Here is a 21,732-nt window from a genome sequence, read left to right as displayed (position 1 = left end):
CCTCGCACAGAAACGAAGACCCAACACAGCCATAAATAAACAAATAAATAAAATTTTAAAAAAATAGTGTTGTGTTATATACCCAAAATTTAAAAAAAAAAAATTGTTCACAGAAAAAAAAATTTTTCTACATTAAGAGCAGCTGTCCTCTAGCTTCTCAAGGAGCTTATTAAAATGTTGTTACAATTGAAGATAAGTGACATCATATAACTTTCACATTTAAATGCGGAGATGAAGGCTGCTTAAGAATAATGTTTTGAAGCTTTGTTAATGCCTTCTTTCCTATAATTGTTACAAGGTACAAGAATCCTCCAAAAGTCTTAGAGGTGTGCAGAAATTAGTTTCTCGTGTGTTTGGGGAAGAGATTCTTATCCCCGTAAATGGTTTCTGTTGAATGTTGGATTGCTTTCTTTTCCCCTTCTCATTAAGAAAAGAATAAAAAGTTTAATTACTAATATATTCAGTTCCTTACAAAGGGAAGCAGGGAAGGGGAGGGGAAAAATCAACAATAATGGCCTCAGTTACTGCATTTGTACAGCAGCTCCTGAATCTTTTCTAAGAGCCCTGGGCATAAGGAATTCTAGAACAGTGTGGCAGTAGGCTTAAATTAGAAATATTTCTGTGAGCTGTTTCCATTTTGAAAGGGCTGACTGCTATGCAATCTTTTTAATTAAGGTCCAGACTATAAAAATAAAACACTCTGGAGATGAGAAATTGTTGAAGACTTAAGAACTTGAGTTATTTAAAGCGTTCCATTAGTATATGCAGAACAACTTTATATGCCAATTTGAAGATCACAGAATACAGAATTGAGTTTAATATTAGTCACTGGGCTTCCCTGGTGGCACAGTGGTTGAGAGTCTGCCTGCCAATGCAGGGGACACGGGTTCGAGCCCTGGTCTGGGAGGGTCCCGCATGCCACGGAGCAACTGGGCCCGTGAGCCACAATTGCTGAGCCTGCGTGTCTGGAGCCTGTGCTCCACAGCAAGAGAGGCCGCAGTGGTGAGAGGCCCGCGCACCGCGATGAAGAGTGGCCCCCGCTTGCCACAACTAGAGAAAGCCCTCGCACAGAAACGAAGACCCAACACAGCCATAAATTTTTTTAAAAAGCCATCTTTGGTGGAAGTTTTAAAAAATAAAAAAAAAAAAATTAGTCACTACTCATTATTTAATTAACTGGGGAGATTCTTTTATGATCAAGGCAACTCTTGCTACTCTAAATAAAAGCTTTAGGTGAATAAACCACATAAATATATTGTTACTGATCTTTTAAAATTGATGTATAACAGGTACAATAAGGTATACAGATTGTCAGTGTACAACTCAATAAAAATTGACACATAGATATACCTGTGTAACCCCCACTCTGATCACGAGACAGAACATTTCCAGCGCCCTAGAAGGCTCTCTATCCCAGTCAATACCACCCCTTCCTCAAGGTAACCGCTACTCTGACTTCTATCAATATTGCCAGTTTTTGATCTTCATATGAATGAAATCACACAGTTGTAGCATTTTGTTTTTGGTCTGTTTTTGAGATTTATCCAAATTGTTGCATGTAGCAGTACTTTTTTTGTTTTGTTTGTTCTTTATTTTTGTTGTTGTGTAGTAGCCTATTGTATGTATATTCCATAATTTATTCAATTGTTAATGGACATTTGGATTTTTCCAGTTTTGGCTGTTAAGAAGAAAGCTGCCATGAACATTCTTCTACATGTTTTTTGGGGACATATCCACTCATTTCTCTTGGGTCTGTATCTGGAAGTGAAATTACTGGATAATAGGATAAGTACTTGCTTAGCTTTAGTAAATGTTGCTAAACAATTTTCCACAGTGATTATGTGGAGTCATATGTTATGACCCACCAGCTATGAACAAGAGTTCCAGTTGCACATTCTCACTAGTCTCTCGTTAGTCTATATCATTGTAGCTATTCTTTCTGGTGTGTATAGTGGTAGCTTACTGAGTTTCAATTCATATTTCCCTGGTGAGTAATATTGTTGAAGCCTTTTCATATACTTATTGGCTATTGGGTAACTTCTTTTGTGATCTACACATTCAAGTCTTTTATCGCTTCTGATTGGGTTATAGTTTTCTTAGTGATTTGTTGGGGTTATGTATGTGTTATGTACACACAAGTCTTTGGTTGGATATATGTACTGCAGATGTCCTATCCCTGTCTGGTTTGCCAGTTCATTCTTTTAACAGTATGAGAACCTGAAGTTTTTAATTTTGATGGAGTCCAATTTGTCAATATTTTCTTCTGTTATGCGTAAGAAATTTTCGCCCACCTCAGGGTCATGAAGATATTCTCCTGTGTTTTCTTCTGCAAACTTTATTTTTCTACCTTTAGCAATTAGGTCTAAGGTCTATTTTGAGTTAACTTTTGTGAATTATGTGAAGTAAATTTCATTTTTTCTTTACAGATATCCAGTTGCTTCTGCAACATTTATTGCGTAGATCCATTCTTTCAAAAGCCTCACAGAATTGCAGTGATGTTTTAGTGCTTTGACATAAATCAAGTGACTATATATGTGTGGCTCTGTTTCTAGATTTTTTATCTATACTTGTGCACTTCCACACTGTCTTGAATACTGTAGCTCTATAATAAATCTTAATATCTGGTAGTATACATTCTTCAACTTAATCCTTTTTAAGATTCTACATCGTTTCCATATAAATTTTGGAATCAACTTGTCAATTTCCACCAAAAAAAAGCTCACTAGGAGTTTGATTGCTACTTTATTAAATCTGTGGATTTGGGTCGAATTTACTGAACAGTAATGTGTCTTCCAGTCTATGAAGATGGAATATATCTCCGTTTATTTAGATTTTAGTCTTACATTCTTCAGCAGTGTTTTGCAGTTTTTAGAGTATAGGTCTTAGAAATTTTGTTAAATTAATCCTTGTATTTCATGTTGTTTGATGTGATTATCAGTGGTATTTTGTTAAATTTCACTTTTAATTGCTTGTTGCTAATACATAGAAGTATAATTGAGATTTTATATGTTAACCTTGTATTCATGACCTTCTTACATTCACTTGCTAATTCTAATAATTTATTTATAGAATCTTTTGAATCGGATTTTCTACATGGACAGTTGTCAACCACAAATAATGACAATTTTACTTCACACCTACCAATCTTTGTATTTTCATTTCTTTTTCTTGCTTTATTACACTCTCTGGGAACTGCAATACCAGATAGAAGTGGTGATAGTAGGTAGTCTACTATTAATGAGAAAATTGCTGTGTCAGTATGATATTGGAGATATTCTGGGGGTTTCAATTAATTAAGTGTTGATGGGATTTTCTCTTGATACATTTCATGATTTGCTATTGTTTTAATTTGAACTTTTGATAGTTGTGTTTGTCAGGTTGATTGGTATTAGTTTTAAATGTATTGAATGTCAAGATTTTGGCATCACCTAGTTCATTTGTTCTCAACTGGGGACATTTTTCCTCCCCAGGGGACATTTTTCCTCCGGGGACATTCAGCAATGTCTGGAGACATTTTTGGATGTCACAACTGGGGGAAGAAGAGTGCTACTGGCATCTAGTGGGTAGAGGCCATGGATGCGGCTAAACATCCCACAGGTATAGGACAGATCTCCCCACATAAAGCATTTTTCAGTAAAAAAATGTCAGAAGTGTTGAGAGTGAAAAGACCTGATCTGATTCAGTTCCTTCATTTGATAAGAAACCGGGGCCCACAAATGTGAAGTGATTTGCTGTTACCTATTTTAAGTAGCACACACAGTACACTTCCTATATTTATGAATAAAAATAATTGTCATTACTGTCAGATAGATAGTATGAAAAAGTTTGCATATATCATCTCTATTCCCCAAGAAGGTAAGCGTTATTCCCCATTTTATAGATCAGGACACTAAGGCATACAGTGCTTCATCCATTAATTAACTTATTCGATAAATATTTAGTGAAAGGTACCAGGATTTGTTTTTGTTTTTGTTTTGGATTTTTTTTTTTTGGAAGTAAGAAATACAGTGATGAGTAAAACTAATGGGCATAGTGGAGATTGTAAGCTAGTGAGGAAGACAAACCAAACACAGTTGAGTAAGGATTATAAACTATAGGAAGTGATATAAAGGAAAAAGGGGATGAGATAGAGATGAAATGTGAGGAGGAAGTCCACTTTGCAGGGAGATTGGGAATGGCTTCTTTGATGTGCTGACATTCAAGCTGAGACCTGACAAGTGAGCAGAAGATAGCTGTGTGCAAAGTATGGGGCTCTGTTTCAGGAGGAGGGAACACCAGGTGTGGGGGCTGAAGCAGGAAAAGACTGTACGTTTTTGGTACATAGTCAGTGACGGGGAAGGTGACTTGAGATTGGAGATGCAGACAGTGGCCAGGTAAGGCCAGGCCTTACAAGCTTCGGTAAGGACTTTGGGTTTTATACTCTTTGCAATGAGAGGTTATTGAAAGGTTTTAATCAGGGGAGGGACGCAATCCCATCTGTACTTTTAAAACTCCCCCTATTGCATGTACGATGGGTTGGAATAACAGGGGAAGAGTAGAAAGCAGAAAGATGAGTTAAGACTATTGCAGAGGTTCTCCAGAGGGAGTAAGACCATTCTGAGAAATTTTTGTTTTTGTTTTGAACTTGGAAGTGACTGGATTTGCTAATAATAGGGATGTGGAAGGGTGAGGGAAAGTGAGAAATCAAGGATGACTGCTAGTTTCTGGCTTGAGCAATGGGGCCAATTTACTGAGTTGGGAAAGATTGGGGGAGGGTCGTTTTGGGGGGTGGGAAGAAAAGGACTCAATAGTTCGATGTCAGGCATATTAGGTTTCTTAAGCTGCAGTGTAATTTCATTTCCACATGCTCCATCTTCAGCAGAAATGGTGAAAAGTTGATCATTTTTTCTAAAAAAGTGAGTTTATTTGGGAGAGTGCTGGATTGGTTTTCTGGAGTTCTGGGTTCCGACTCTCCTTGGTCTTGGCCAGCATCGCAAGGTCATCTTCTCATCTGTAAAATGGGGCGTGTCGGACTTGGTGTTCTTTATGGTCCCTTTCAGTAACGTACTGTGGCTCTGAATTTAAGTCATCCCCTTAGTTTTTCTCTCACTGCTCTGCCTAACATTTTTATAATGTGGTCCAGCTCCCCGGCTAGGACTTTTTATAGTTTTTTTCCTTTGCCTACATGGAATTTATAGCCATGGATTTTTGCATCAGGCCTTCTTTATGCCTTTTTTTCTTGTTTCTTGCACCTCAACGGGCTTATAGTTAAATAGAGACAGAAAATTCTCAGATTTCTTCCCGATACATTACTTCTGGTAACAAAACAACCAACTTTTTTTTGCCCTGTCTAGGAAGTGTGAAAACAGTCCCAAGTATTGGAGTGTCTATTTTCTTACATTTTGAAAATGTTTAACTATACAAAAATCTTTTAATCTGTGTCCTTGAAAATATTTACCTTTCAATCTATCCTGAACATGCCTTGGCTCTTCAAAGAGTCAGTAAAGCTTATGCTGTACGTAGAAGAATGACAGAAGCAAGAACCACTTCCCTGAGAGATGCCCATCCTCTCCAAGCTCCTGAAGAACCAGTTCCCATTTAGAGAAATGTAGAGGAACCCACAGTTTCAGCCCTTCCAGAGAAGGCACGGGAATTAAGTACACACATCAATCAAGCTGATAAGTCTCATCCCCAGTTAATATATAATAAAATATTAACAAAGCTAAATCAAATGAGTTTTTAGTTTAGCTATGTAAGTGGAAAGCAATTTTGAGGTCTGTTGCATAAAGAATTCCAGTTCCGTGGTAGAGTAGCAAATAAATGGGATTGGGGGCAGGGTGACAAGAGGGGAGATAGATAAATCACCCGTTATTATCTCATTGCTATCAGCTGTGGTTCTTTAAGGCCAACATAGTGGCCTTATTCAGGTTTCCTAACAGTTGGATTTTAAGATCTGCTTTAAGAAATAAATTTGTATTACTATTAGTGAATAAATTTAAAGGATCCGTCCTGTGCTGTGAGCAATTCGTAGTAACTAACAATAAGGCTCTGTAATAGTCCAGTATTGGTTTTTACTTAATAAAATATTTAATCATAAATGTCTGAATCCTGCATCTCCCACAGGAAGGCATTTCCATACCCACTGACAAGAATAATTTAGCAGTTTCATAGTTGAGCGCTTAATTACTCATAATTGTGAAGGGTAAGATGTGATGAATTCTTCCTCGATGGACATACTAAATATTTAACTAAGTAGATGACTTAAAGTAAATTAAGCTAAGTGAGATCATTTATTACATTGGTTAAAAGCAGTTTAAGAAGAATATCATGTCCTGCATTCGGTTAGATGATAATATGTGTGTGACTCTCTGTGCTGTGTGACTTATAGGCTGCACTGTTGGGATGGTTGGCAGATTTTTTTGGATGGAGGTTGGTGGGGTTTCTTAGATTTGTTATGTTTTGCCTGAGTCAGTAATGAGGATCCTTGACTATATGTAGAGTTTAGTTCTCTAACGAGAAAACTCTTTATGCCCTTTCGGTTGGTATGAGAGTATTTGTCCTACATCAGGAAGCAGGAAGGGACTTGACAGTATAGGCTCACCCTTAAGCCTTACTGCTGTGTCCTTCAGGGAAGACAGCCTGATTTGCCAAGTAAAGTCCGAAGCAGTCAAAAGGTAAAATGAAGAGGGAAAGATACAAGCAGAAAGTATTTGTAAAATGCTCTATGAAATTTCTGAATTGGAAGGAATCATATTTTGGAGCAGAGGAAAGAGGAAGCAGTGATTTGGGTAATATGTCTGAAACCACTAAAGGTAAAAGGTTGAAGCAATCCCTAATTTAATAATCTATCACCTTTCTTTAGTGTATCTGAGTGTAATTCTCAGCAGTTCCTAGCGAATTCATTAGAAGACAGCAAGTCATTAAAAGTTAATAAGAAACTATTTGTTTCTGTGAGTGTGAATAAAACCACTTTGTAAGTCTGACATGCTTTTCCAGTCATAAAAACCTTGCTTTTAGCCAATTTCCATTTTCTCTGTCTCTCTAGGTTGCTCCTGGATGGGGCGCCTCTGATAGCAGTCCACAAAGCCAGGTATTACAAGAGGCAGGACGGCTTAGCCCTGGGGCCTGGACCGTTTGTGACTGCTTTAGAGCATGCCGCCGATACCAAAGCCACAGTCGTGGGGAAACCAGAGAAAACGTTCTTTTTGGAGGCATTGCGGAGCACTGGCTGTGAACCTGAGGAGGCCATCATGATTGGAGATGTAAGTAGAAGAGCCCAGGAAATGCCCTGGGCTTACCTGTCATGCTGGGAGGAACCAACTTCGAAGCACTGCTTTGAAACACAAGCAGGCTCTTATTGATGATATCAGATGGTAATAAGAGGCTACCCATAAAACAGGCTTTCCAGTAGTTGTTTACTGGTATTCTAAAGAACTGAAATATTATTTCTGACATTCTTCATAGTGTGATGAGATATATACAATTCAAAAGACCATCAACTACAAGGCAATTAAATGCTTTATATGTCTTTTTGAAGAAAACTTCTACATAGATTTAGACTTTTTTGACTATTCCTTAATGCAGAGAACACCTATACGCAAAGAATTCTCCCATTATTGATTTTTTTGCTAGTATATGCTTTATGGAAGAACTTCCCAGTCAGTGTGCCACAAATAGCTAAAGATATCGATTGCCTCAGGCCTAGGAGTGGCAGGGCTGAACCTGGACAATCGGGGGCTCTACCCAGTGACCTCTGGCTGTGAGTACCTTGTCAGTTTACCCCAGTGTACTGGGAAAACATTATTTTCTATGTGTGCCATGAGGAGAAAAGTGCTAGAAAGCACACTGCCTTGTGGAAGTAGGTGGCAAGGATTATATTTCAATTTTAAATAATAACGCATTAGGCCAGAAGGGACCATTGAGATTGTCTGGTCCAAACCTCCTCATTTTGTAGACTGAGAAACTGAAGCCCAGAGAGGCAAACCTCCATGCCGGAATTCCCGTAGCTAATGAGTGGCACAGCTGGAAGTGGAACTCGAGGCCCTGGACTCCCTCCAGAACGAACTGTAGACCCCTTGCTGTCTTGTGCTGGTGCACGTGGATCACGGTCCTCCGATTCCCTCTTCCGCTCCTGTATCCTTGCACCTAAAACCCCATAGGATCATCGCTGGACTCAATACTGTTTTGAAAAACCATCTTTTCAGTAACACTTTTTCCTCTTGGAAGGCCTTTAGCTGACTTTCCTAGGCAAATGTGTATTCGAGAAAGTGGTTATCTTAGTCTGGAGACTTCAGAATTCTTTGTCCCTGGAGATGCTGGCATTGGGGCAGGATGGAAGGTGGGAAGGGCACGCAATAGCAGTGTTCAGCTGCACGGAGGGTTGTTATTCAAGAGAGTGGAAGTTTTTCCCTCCCTTTCCTTGTTCACTTTTTCCCACTTCCCTTCCTTCTGTCCCTCTCCCCCATCTCCCCTGCTTCAACAAGGCAAGTTTAGATGCACAAAAAAGGTTTTAAGTTAGACCTCGAATGAAGATTTTGACATTTTAAGACTCATTTCCAAGGGCTGTTGTTGAATAATATGAATGATTTTTAAGGAAAAAACTTTTCTTTGGGTGTGATCTGAATGAATCCTGCTTATACACATGAGATGGTAGGACTGATTTTATTGATGATGTTTCTTCCAGTTCTTGGATTTTTATTACTTTGCATTTGTCATCACAATTAGCCAAGTATATTCACCCCAATCTTGAGTAAGAATTGGAAAACAAAAGCTTCCCTTTGAAACTGATCTGTTATTCCTAAGTGTGAAGTGAATATCAGACAGTCTCAGAATCTGTTTAAGTAAACTGATCTGATTTGATTCCCCCTGTTAGGGACGATTGGATGGAAAGTAAGGATAATATGTTACATGGACAGCACAAGAGCTGTCTTCTGAACCTAGTTCATTCACTGTCCTGCAGTTGGATCATTTACCTTAAAAGCTGCCAAATGATAGAATACTTTTTTTCCATGATCTGTTTTAAAAGGAAATAGATGTACATGTGGCAAAACATGAAGCACTGTAACTGTGCTTTTTATGTTTGGTTACTAGGATTACTACTCTGTTTTTTACCTCTACCTCTATTACGCTTCCCTTTTCCAATGGTATGCTCCCTCAGATGTGGGTTTATCCTTTTTTACACCTGCTTCTCTTTCATTTTAAGGAAAAAAACATGGGATTACAGTTGGCCATCCTAGCCTAATAAATCAAATCAGTTGGTCAGTTTTGTTGGCAAGCTCACTGATGACCCTGGACTAAATGCTTCGTTATGCTTTTCTAGGATTGCAGGGATGATGTTGGTGGGGCTCAGAATGTCGGCATGCTGGGCATCTTAGTCAAAACTGGTATGTATCTTCAGTATAATATTCTGTTTCTCTAAAACAGAATGGTAGAATACACAGCTGCTTAAAGAACAGTCTTTGAAGAAATGGCAAAGCCCACTGGGCACTTTAATTCTCTTTCTGCCACAAAGCAAAAATAAAATGGGCTTAGGATTGCAGGGAAAAAAGACAATGTGTAAGGGCCCATGCTGTGCAAAGCTGGGAAGATCAGATCAGAGTTCAGAGGTATTTTAACAGTTACACAGAGATAACCATACACAATTGACCATTAGCATTTGTATGATTTTCTGGATATACAAATCACCAAAGTTGACCAAAAGACCATTGATGTGGGGCTCTGTAAAAATATGTTTTCTTTTTGCACCAGCTATAAGATGAAGTTGATCTTTTAGCAACTGGCTAGCTAAGTGATGTGATACTTTGTGTTAATGTTTACATTTTTTTAAAAAACACACAAAAAACTTTTGTCTTTTCACTTACTGTTTTAGTAACAATTTCCTGTACCAAAATTAGGTAAACCGGGTGTGATCCCTCAAATAAATTTAAGGAAAGGGAAAGAACCTAATAGGGGAGACTCAGCTAATACGGTATCATGGCAACAGTGGACCAGTTTGGTGTCCTGGGTCTTGGTCTCAGCTCTACACTGACTGTGAGACTCCGGGCAAGGCCCTTCACCTCTTTGGGCCATTTACGGATGATGGGGCTGGACTGGTCCCTTCTAGCTCTCACTATATATACTCACTGTATATGAGTATTATACTGTGGAGTGTGATTAATAAAGTCCTTTCAAGGTACGGAAAGAATAGTCACGGGAGCTGTGTGTGGGCTTGTGTGCTGTTGCACTAGGAACTTGATGAGCCTTTCCAGATAAAATGAAAAGGTCTCCCCTGCACCTGCCCCCAGCTGGCACCTGCTGAGCTTAAAACTAATAGCACGTGTTTGAGGATGACAGCCAGGAGTCTGGTCCGAGAATTGTCATCGGGCTCTTACCAGTTAAATAGCAGTTAAGTGGTTCCATAGATGGCTCTGTGAGTTCATATGCCTGGCTTCATACAGGCTGTTCAGAAAAGGGAAGATTTAAACACTAAGTCACCGACGAGCTGCCACTGGGAAACTTTTTAGAAAGAGTATATTTACTCATGACTGTGATGTTCAAGAAAATGTGGTTGCATAAAAGCTATTTTGAATTTAAAAAGAGGAACAAGAAAACATAGATGTTGCTACAATTGAATAAGAAGTATTTTCCAGGCCCTGTGTGAACAAAGAATGGGAACAGTCTTGTCATGCTGGGCGTCTGGAGTGAACCATTGGAGCCTTGCAGATAGTGACTCCAGTCACTCTAGAATTAACAGTATTGTTTTTTCACATTTCTAATTCAAAATGATCACCGTCTTCCCAGAAACATGCCCTTTGATGGAAGCAAAAAAGAGGATATATCAGGGAGTCAGGAAGAACAGCCACACTCCTCATCCTCCCTTGTATCTGAATTTTCAGACTCTTGTCATTCCTCATCATTTTATGATCTGGTCATTGAGGAAACCCTCAGATAACTATTTTCCTCTCGGGTATTGTTCCCATGAACATTTCCTTTCTTTAGGTCACATAACTAAGGATTTACACCAAGTATGAAAACTGGTCCTATGCCAGGGTCTTGTAGGCCCACCTCCCCTAGCTGGTCTCCATTGGCTCTGCCTTCTTTTCTGACTGGCAGTTGGTTGTGGTCAGCCTGTCACAGAGGCATCCAGTTAGTCTTAGAGAAGCCAGCAGCTCCACACAATCAAATCTAAAATGTCTAACTTAGAAACGTAGCTAAGTACAGCTCATGAAAACAGGCCCATTTGTACTGCTCATCTTTGGTCAGAAAAAAGTCCTAAGTAAGCCCACTGTTCTGAAAGCGTACAGAGCAGCCGGCTCCACTCATAAATTTGAACTCAGTGCAGTGAACAATTGCTGGGTTTACCAGTGTTTGAAAATTACCAGAGAGATTTTAAATTATGCGGTGATAGTCTTGAGCAGTTTTGTTTCTCAGTAACACATGATAGATGCTCAATATACATTTGCTCCACGATTTGTTAGTAAAGACTTTTGATTAGCCATAACTAGAATCTACTTCTGTTTAGCATGTAAAACAATCACCTAGAAAAGTTGGGATCACCCTTTGTCCACTGTTGTCAACATGGCTTCCTGCATTCTCCCTCCATTCACCATTTATTCGTCCAGGAAAGTATAGACTGCCACACTGAGTCAGGCCTGAGTGATGGTGGCCTGCTTCATTCACTCAGCCAACGTTATTGGGCACCTGCCATATGCCAGACAAAATGCACGTTGCTGGAACTATCGCACATTCATGAGCCACTGTGTCAATTTGTACTTTGTAGAAACCCCACTTGCAGAGCCAGACTAAACAAAAGCATTCTGGAAGCTTATGGCTAAGAAACCTGACTTTCACACATTTGCCTTTAGACCACTGGCTCCAAGAAGTGGGTGGTATAGCAAAAGTTAGTCATTAACTTACCTGTGAGAACAAGCAGAAACCTTGCAAAGGAGTTTATACTCAATGGGATTTAAGCTTGAGGAAAAACTAGCAGTAGAGTTTGCTGTGTGGACCATACTGTGGACAGGTGCCTTGAGGACGCTAAGGTAAGTTAGCTTTGTACGTTAGATGCTGGCTCCTTTCCTGTAGGAATTCACAGTCAGCAAGACAGGACAGGAAGCATCTTCACCACCACATTGTCAAGTTGGGGAAGGGGGGTTTTCAGGCTTGGTGTTTGCTGAACAAAGCCTCTTAAAGAGTAGTTATAGAAAACAGAAGGGATTATAGAAAGTGGTGGGTCTATTGTTGGGGAACCCAGATTTAGACAGAGAATACTGAAAAATGCAGAAGAATAAATAGCAGAGATCACAGAAAAGGGGATGAGGGAGTGAGGAGAAAGGGCAAGTGCAGAGGCAGCGCTGAGACTACAGGGCAGTCGGCCTCGTTCCCCCAAGGCCTCGTCTAAAACAGTGTTCCTCCCTCCCTCCCTTCCTTCCTTGCTTCCTTCTTTCCTTTCTTCCTTCCTAAAATGCTGTGGAATGCTCACCACGTGCTAGTCATTATGTCAGGTGCTGGGAATACCTTGGGGAACAAAACAGACATAGTCCCTGCTCTTAGAGAACTTATAGTCTTAGATGTGAGACACACATTAAACAAATAAATATATAATTACAAATTGTTATAAATATTGTGGAGACAAAGAACAGGGTACCGAGAGAGAGAGAGAGAATAACAGGGAGGGGATCTCATTTGGATGGGAAGGTGGGACTGACCCGAAGCCTGAAGGAGGTTGTCAGTTGAGAAGAATGTCCCAGGCAGAGGGGGCGGCAGATGTGTCCAGCACAGCACTGCAGCTGGTGAGAGTGGCACGTGCTGAGGTGAAGGGTCCTGGGCCGGGTGACTGAGGGGCCTGGTGGGCAACAACAGAGATACGGGGTTCTTTCTGAAGGACATTGGAACACATTAAGGGTGTTTAAACAGGGGCCATGCATGGTCTGATGTACATGTGTAAGAGTCTGTGACCGTGCTGCGCTGTTCAGCTGTGGGTCTTGAACTGCAGAGTCCAGGGAGAGTTCGGCAGCAGGCCCACCCATCGGTGCCCTGCTGGGCAGCCTGTGCTGCCGGCCCGCCTGTGAGCACCGTGAGCACCCATCTCTCCTTCCCTCCCACCCCCGGGCGCCCTCATTTGCCCGCTCGCAGGGCTCCTGTTTGGCAGCAGCTCATGCTGTTTCCAGTCACCCTCTGGAGCTGACAAGGCCTCTGCCCTGTGGGGTCTGGGCTTTCATTTAAAAGCACTGATTTAATCACCATCCCTATTTGTAGGGCTGCTGGGGGAAGAAAATGATTTCACCATCTGAGGAGATTCGAAGGCACCCTTAGCCCTCAGGTGACCCAGTCCCTGTGACTGTCCATCATGAAAGACCAGAGGGCCTGGGAAATGCTGAATATGACCTTGCTTTGAATTGCCTCATGGCATTCCTGAAGCCTGGATAAAAGGTGCCTTGGGAGCTGTGGAGACCTTGATTCTCTCATCATTGTAAGGGTGGTCTCTGGTGTCCCAGGTGCTCATGGGGTGTGATTAATCTGGTGTTCTACCAGTAGCCTTTGTTCACTGGCTTTACTTTCATTTCAGGGAAATACCGAGCAGCAGACGAAGAAAAAATTAATCCAGCTCCTTACTTAACTTGTGACAGCTTCCCTCATGCCGTGGACCACATTCTGCAGCATCTACTGTGAACCATTATGTGAATCAGAAGCAACCTGAAACGCAGCTTTTCATTGTCTGGCAAGAATCCCTCAACAGCTTAATGCCAGCATGGACAGACAGAGACCACTCAGCCTTGGTCACCATTTAACCCTCTTTTATTGGGCAGTAATTAGAAAGAAAGGTATTGAATTGCAGCCAGACACCAAGCCTGGCTAATCCCTTTTATTTCGTAAAAGAAGATGAGATCTGGGACTTCCCTGGTGGCGCAGTGGTTGGGAATCTGCCTGCCAATGCAGGGGACACAGGTTCGATCCCTGGTCTGGGAAGATCCCACATGCTGTGGAGTGGCTAGGCCCGTGCGCCACAACTACTGAAGCCCACACGCCTAGAGCCTGTGCTCCCCAACAGGGGGGGCCACTGCAATAAGAGGCCTGTGCACTGCATCTAAGAGTAGCCTTCGCTCGCTGCAACTAGAGAGAGCCTGCGTGCAGCAAGGAAGACCCACCGCAGCCAAAAAATTAAAAAAAAAAAAAAAAAAAAAAAAAAGAAGATGAGATCCAAAGAAAGGGAAAGCTGAGATTTTGTGCCATTCCTTTTACAGGTTAGCGGCGCTGGGGAAGAGTCTGTTGCAGGGAGCTTGTTCTCTGCTGTCTCCTCACTGGTAAATTGGAGGGGTTCAGACTCTGAATAAAGTTGAATGGTGTTTTTTAAGTTATAAAGTACTGCACTGAAGAGTGCATTAGGCTGTAGTTTTAATACTGAGTTCAACTGTGAAATCCATCAGAAGTGCCAAGTGGGGTACAGGACAGAAGAAACAAAATGAAGTGTCCTTCAGCCCAAGTGAAGGAGTGAATTTGCTTTAACAGATGTTGAAAACTAGATTAGCTACTGTATTATTTCCAGCACGGGTGACTTCTTTTTCTCTTCGTTAGCCAGAGATGAGTCATTTAAATTTAGAACCTGATTTTAATTTAAAATATTTCCATTAATAACTATTCATTGCAGATACCTATTATACTGTGTAACAGTTGTTTTGGAAATTTTATGTAAAATTAAAACTATCAGTATTTTACAGATGTTTTAATTAGACATTGTTATTAACAGGAACAGTGCAGAGACTAACATCAAGCCTTTGATGCTTACAGACCGTGCATTTTTGAGGTTAGTGTCCACCCGGGTCCTGTTAACTGTACATTTGCAAGATTTCATTATTTTTGCCTCTGACACTATGGGAAAAATCTTTCAGAAGCTATTGGGACAGATTCAAGCTTTTATGTACTTGGTTACTACGGCTGTAAAATGAAATCTCATCTTGCAGCATGGATTCTTCTTCTCATGTTAAACCCACCAAAATGAAGGGGACTAAATAGGTAATGATTTCCCTAGTGCATTTGCATACTGTGATGATCCTGGGCCTTTGCAGTTGTTTTACTGGGCTGTTGGGCACTGGATTATTAGCCTGTAATTGTCCATTATCATGGTGCCCACCTTACTGAAGCACACAGCAGTGTTAATGAGCTTCGGGTTTTGGTGCTTGTTCAGAGGTCAGCTTGGTCTTGGGTGGGAGGGAGCAAAGCTAAATAAATAGCCGCTCCCTCTCCTTCTGGTAGTTTGGTGAACACTTTTCTTGTTTTTGCAGATGCCCAACTTAGTCCTTAACGATCCTAGAGTGCACAAGACAGACGTGCTAGGGCACCACCCCAGATCAGAAGGAGGAGTGCAGTGACTGGGGGCACAGAGCAGGGAGCCTGGCCAGCACTTCCCTTCGGTGACCTTGGGCAACTCCCCTAGCCACTCCTGCCTCCTTGCCCTTCTCTGTAAAGTGGAGATACCCATAGTGCCCAGCACGTAGGCTTGTTGTGAGGGTTAAATGCACAACCCGTATATCAAGGACTTTAAATAGAGTCGGATGAATGTTAAGTGTTGCCTGTTTGCGATGATGACACAGATGTAGCAGGAGTATCTGCATTTAACGATCTGGAAAAGGTTGGTAGAATTCATCTCTACAGTCAGTTCAGTGGGGAAAGTCTTCCTGAGAATTTAAAAAAGACATTCTACTACATTTAAATTCCTTCAGGCCGGAGCCACACAGAAAAGCCCAGCGTGCAGGCAAGAGGGGCTGCTGGGCGTGTTCACCAGTGGCCTGTTCCCCGGCACCTGGGTCAGTGATTCCTTGGCCCAAGCGTCATCAAGGGTTTGCTAGCTGCTGTGTGCGAAGTACCTGCTAGGAAATAAACATTTAAGGGAAGGATTTTGCCTGGAGGGCCCTTACTAGGTGAGGAGCTAAGGAGAATACCCAAGGCAGTGTGTAGACTCCGTGTCTCCCTCCTCTGTGACGTGGTCCTGACTGCAGGATGGATGAAGTGTTCCCTCCTTCGTGCCATGGAGCAGTTGTTAGATTATACTTAGGTCTTCGAACGTCTCTTCTCCCCACCAGACAGGACTCTGTCTGTGCTACAACACAGATGGGCACTCAGGCCGTCACCAGACAACTCAAAATTAGCTGTAAATATTACAGGAGTTGAATGCTAAAGGGTATAGCTGTGGGTAGGGAGGAGAAAATGTTTCATTTTAGACTTGCTGCCCATAGGCGAGGCCCGTTAAGCACTTAAATAATGGCTCTGATGCTCTGGAGACAGGTTAGAGCTAAAGCCAAGCAGTAGACATCACTGATGGGTGAGTGGCAGGAGGGGGTAACCCAGCTGCGTGTAACGAGCCAGCCAAGAGAAACGGCTGCTCTACTTTACTCCATTCTCACTTGGCCCTCGAGGCCATTAAAATCTTAGTTGGCTATTTTATTTACTTAATAAACATTATATAGGACTTTCTAACTGACCTGTCCACGGTGTGAAGTTCGTGAGGATAAATAGAAATCTTGGTTTAGGTCGAGGTTACTGTAAACATTCCCAGCTCAGCTGGTTGGTTTGCCTCGGGCTTCATGGAGGAGATTTAATAACCGAAGTACGTAAAGGACTTTATTTTCCAGCCATTACATTTCAGGGGCTGTCTTGTGGTACTGACCCCAAGGATAGTGTTTGTACCAGCTTTACTATAATCCTGTCCTGGCCCCAGAAAAGGGACCAAGTGACATCTTAGGACTTGAAAGGGCATTAGAGAACGCCCATTGTCAGGAGGTGGTTATTGAGCATCTGCTGTGAGCTGGGTAAGGAGGAGGGTGAAGGACCAGTCTGGTGGGGAGACAAGGTTATTGCACCCACTTCACTCTCACACGTCCAGAATCAGCTAGTTCTGTAGTGGCTCTACCTACCCACCATTCTATACCCCTGTCAGAGCGGATTGTAATGCCTGGAAAGGAGAAGGGGGCTGGCCCACCTCCCTAGTGACGGTTCCATCAAACACCTGCTGTTGTGGATATCAGAAACTGCCCTGGAGTGACAAGTGTCGTCATCTCACTCTTAACCCCACACTGAAAAATTACAGGAGCGAGTTGGACAGGAAAGTCAAAACACGCCTGCACTGATTATGTTCAGTTGGTTTTGGATCAATGGTGGTTCACGTAGGATGAAACTGAAGTCCTTGGGCACCTATAATAAAGAATTTTTAAAACTGCACTAATCTATTTCATTAAAACACTTGCCTTGGGCAGCAGAGTACTTTCGTCCTGTTAGCAGCTGTTTGCCTAGAGCCATGTTTGCATTATTGAGTTTCTTTGACGTAAGTCACAAAAGCCTTTCCCGGCGTAAATGCACGGGGCCTTTGCTGACTTGTGTTACGCCAGCCGTCAAGACCTGCTACCCAAAGCATGCTGCTGTCCTTGAGAGGCGAGGTGCCAGAGCACCGGAAGTCGTTGATCATGATCCAAACCGCATCTGTTAAAATGAAACAGATTTTGATATCTTTTTCCTGTGTTTAATGTCATACACATCTCAATGCCTGTTTGTTTCACTGGCTGATGTGCCTGAGAAAACCAAATATTTATTTATTTTATTTATTTTAAATTATTTATGTATTTATTTTTGGCTGTGTTGGGTCTTCGTTGCTGTGCGCGGGCTTTCTCTAGTTGCGGCGAGCGGGGGCTACTCTTCGTTTTGGTGCGCGGGCCTCTCACTGCAGTGGCTCCTCTTGTCGCAGAGCACGGGCTCTAGACACACGGGCTTCAGTAGCTGTGGCGCACGGGCTCAGTAGTTGTGGCTCACGGGCTTAGTTGCTCCACGGCATGTGGGATCTTCCCGGACCAGGGCTTGAACCCGTGTCCCCCGCTTTGGCAGGCAGATTCTTAACCACTGTGCCACCAGGGAAGTCCCCCAAATATTTTTAAATGCCCCTGGGAGTAAATCACTAAGGAAGACAGCAGAATGTAGCTCCAACTCCTAGATACATATCTTCTAGTTGGGAAATTGAGCTATCTTTGGATAGTTCTGACCTCTCCAGTTCGCCACAGTCCCCCACCTCTTCCTTGTCTTCCTTTACCCATGTGTAACTATGTTCCAAGTTCCTATAGCATTTGAGTTATGACCTCTGCTTTAGAAGAAAATACCACATGTGGAATTAAGTTCAAATTTCCACCAACAACTAACAGGCCAATCTCCTATATCCCTATAAACTTACATATACTTTTAGTCTACTTTTTAAAAAATAACCAGAGACTCTAAACAGTAGATTAGTCATGCATTAGTTGATCTCTCTCAAAGCCCCACTAAAAGAAGAGGAAAGGAATAAAGATGTTATAAACCAACAAGGACAACCCACAAGAGAATGGTAGAGGAGACAGCAGTGGATGACAGGGTTCAGTAATTCGGGAGATGGAAAGAGGATGATGGAGTGTTGACAACTAAAATCAACGCAAAGAAAAAAACCAAAATTCATCCTGTAGAACATCACCTCGAAGACTCAAGGCTTGCAGACACTGGGTAGAGAGGTCGTGAGGTGTGAGGCAAGGTTGAGAAGCAAGGAATTGGTTCAAAGCTGGGAAAGTGGCTGGAGCCCCAGAAACCCTCCCCACCCTGAGCAGCCAGGTACACACCCTCAGCCAGGCAGGAGAGTGGGGGGTTTACGCTCTGGAGAAGTGGAACTATGAACGTTCAGGCCTTGGAGACACTGGACACGGTGGTGGGCCAGGCTGAGAGGCAGGGCTGAAAACGGGATTAGGTAAATCTCTGCTTGTTCTACAGCCATTGTCTGGTCCCCTTCCCCTTACAACCAGGACCAGAGAGCGTGGGAATGGAGTTGAAAGTTAATCTGATATGTTTGGCCATTTAGAAGACAATACTGATGGGTATCTGACAGATATGAAAATGTTGCCCCCAAAATTAAATACTTAGAAAATTAAGCAAATGAAAAAAACGAGGCAGTTATTAATTCCAAGAAAGACAAAACTCAACAAGAAAGGAAATGTAATCCTAATCCACTAGTTGGCTCTTCAGTAAACAATGTACGGTGAACAATATCATAAAAATATTGATTATTGAGTTAACCTAAAACTGTAGTAGAACTGTTTGGGGATGATTAGGGAAAGACGTGTGTGTGGTAGGGATGGGGCAAAGGGATGAAAAGGCTATATTTCATTTCATCCAAAGCAGGAAGTCATTAGATAACGTATAAAACTGATAAGCCACCAAAATAAAGGCATGACCTAAAAACATATGTGCGTGATCATTTGTAGACAGACTTTCCAAGGAATGAGGAGAGAAGGATGGACTATGTGATGGAGTGTAGGTGGAAGTGTTACAAAGATGAACTTGGAGATTCTTAAAAGGAATGGAGGGAGGATGTGGAGGTGGGTTTTGGAAGTGGAAGGTTACCGGTAGGCGCTGGGAGGGATGGCCAAACCACACTTACCTGAACGGAATCAGGAACTCCGGGGCAGTAAGCCAAAAGGGCCCAACCCTGTCGTCACAAAGCGTGCTGTCCACGGGAGCCCCCCTCTGCCCCTCTGCCTGTTCATTCGTAAGTGCACGTATAGTGCACACTTGCCTGCTTTCCAACCACAGCAAATTAGCTATAATTAAGGTTCCATCCACTTGAGAGTTTATGAAATCAGAAAGGGTGGCAAAGGCCACAAGCAAATGGACTAACAGCTATAAGAAATGTCAGCTGACAGCCTGACAAAGAAAATAACCCAAAAGCACAGGCGGCAGATGTTGGAGATTGAACAGCACAGCAGTCTAGGCCATTGAGATTAGAGACCTCCATATCTGCATATCAGCAGTGCTCACAGGGTACTACCTAGTGACCATGAAGAAGTTTCAGCTGAGCTTCGACTAAGATGAAATGTCTTTTTGTTTCTTTTAAACTCATTCAATTTGACTACATTTTCCATAAAATGATATTTTAAGAGGCATTTGAGAATATTCTATTCAAAATAATCAAAACCCCAAAATGTTTTTGTTTAAAGGGGTGAAATACTTCGGACTATTTAGCCAAAATGTCCCTTTTCCTGGAAGTGTTTTCTTCTGTGGAGGAGCCGGCCTTGCAGGGATGAAGAAAACAAGGCAAGGGAGACAACAGAAGGTGACCACAGGAAAATTCTAAGCGGGGGGAGGGGTGGCATTACTTAGTGGAAGCCTTCAGAATTTACCAGGAGTTGAAAGTAGATGCCTCACACAGTGTCAGTGCCTGAGTTAGGAGTAGTGTTAGGGCCTGAGCTAGGAGTTGTGTGAGGGCCTTAGTTAGGGACAGTGTCAGGGCCTGAGTTAGGAGTAGTGTCACGACCTTAATTAGGGACAGTGTCAGTGCCTGATTTGGGAGTAGTGTGAGGGTCTTAGTTAGGGAGAGTGTCAGTGACTGAGTTAGGAATAGTGTCACAATGTTACTTAGAGACAGTGTAAGGCCCTGATTTAGGAGTAGTGTCACAGACTTTGTGAGGCACAGTGTCAGTGCCTGAGTTAGGAGTAGTGTTAGGGCCTAATTTAGGAGTAGTGTTAGGGTCTTATTTAGGGGCAGTGTCAGTGCCTGTGTTAAGAGTAGTGTCAAGGCCTTAGTTAAGGACAGTGTCAGGGCCTGAGTTAGGAGTAGTGTCACTACCTTAATTAGGGACACTGTCAGTGCCTTAATTGGGAGAAGTGTCAGGGCCTTAGTTAGGGACATTGTCAGTGCCTGAGTTAAGAGTAGTGTAAGGGCCTGAGTTAGGAGTGGTGTGAGGGCCTTATTTAGGGCCAGTGTCAGTGCCTGAGGTAGGAGTAGTGTCAGAGCCTTAGTTAGGGACAGTGTCAGGGCCTGAGTTAGGAGTAGTGTCACGGCCTTCGTTAGGGTCAGTGTCAGTGCCTGAGTTAGGAGTAATGTTAGGGCCTGAGTTAAGAGTAGTGTGAGGGCCTTAGTTAGGGACAGAGTTAGTGCCTGAGTTAAGAGTAGAGTCAGGGCCTTAGTTAAGGATAGTGTCAGGTCCTGTGTTAACACTAGTGTCAAGGCCTTAGTTAAGGAGAGTGTCAGTGCCTGAGTTAGGAGGAATGTCACGGCCTTACTTAGGGACAGTGTCAGAGCCTGAGTTAGGAGTAGTGCCACAAAAAAAAAAAAAAAAGAAAAGAAAGTAGATGCCTCAGATTGTGGGTTTCTGAATGAGATGTTTCTAGCTGTTTCCAACCCCATAAGGAGACGTGGAGGAGCCTAACAGCAGGGAAGACTGTTCTAGAAGCTCAGGTACCCCATCCTAAGTTTTGGATCCAATCAGGAGCTGTGGCAATGGAAAGAGAAGGGCAGAACACACAGGATGTGAGATGTGAAGATGTTATTAGGGGCCAGAACTCAAAACACTGCAACTGGTAGGTAGTGATAGTGGGGTGCTTGTTACCACTGCTATTAGCTCATCTCCAGAGATGGGCCAGTGATATTCCTGAGTGGGGCTAGTCTGGTAGGGGTTTGCTCTGCTGATAAAACTGACTGGAGTCAGAATCAGGGAGAGCAGATGAGATTCAGAATATTGTCAAGAGAAGCAGACGCTGTTTCTTTTCCTTGCTCCCACCCTTATCCACCCTTGAACTGTCAGCTGTCAGATGGTCTGTCAAGCTTAGCTTCTGACTGGCTCCCCAACTCAGAACCACCCTGTGCATCCCAACACAACTTTCCGTACCACGTCTTCTTCAAAATGAAAATGCCAGTTCACAAATGAGGAACACTACAAGAAATTATTCATCTAAATTTTATGGGATCTCATTGTGAGAAAAGTCTCTGTTGCA

At 42.4% G+C, this 21,732-nt stretch overlaps 1 protein-coding gene across 3 annotated transcripts in view; it reads left to right on the top strand.

Moving 5' to 3' along the window:
- HDHD2 (haloacid dehalogenase like hydrolase domain containing 2) overlaps positions 1-14,672 on the top strand; it is a 39,599-nt gene extending 24,927 nt beyond the window's left edge. For all 3 annotated transcript variants that reach the window (XM_036874658.1, XM_036874659.1, XM_036874660.1), the window contains exons 5-7: positions 7,025-7,241; positions 9,299-9,362; positions 13,526-14,672. In XM_036874658.1, the coding sequence (XP_036730553.1) occupies positions 7,025-7,241; positions 9,299-9,362; positions 13,526-13,629 (385 nt within the window). In that variant the 3' untranslated portion in view covers positions 13,630-14,672. The remainder of the gene's footprint in view (positions 1-7,024; positions 7,242-9,298; positions 9,363-13,525) is intronic.
- Positions 14,673-21,732: the final 7,060 nt, after the last annotated feature.

The sequence above is a fragment of the Balaenoptera musculus genome, chromosome 14 (genome assembly GCF_009873245.2).
Source record: "Balaenoptera musculus isolate JJ_BM4_2016_0621 chromosome 14, mBalMus1.pri.v3, whole genome shotgun sequence".
NCBI classification, from domain to species: domain Eukaryota; kingdom Metazoa; phylum Chordata; class Mammalia; order Artiodactyla; family Balaenopteridae; genus Balaenoptera; species Balaenoptera musculus.
This window is presented reverse-complemented; position numbering and strand designations above follow the sequence as displayed.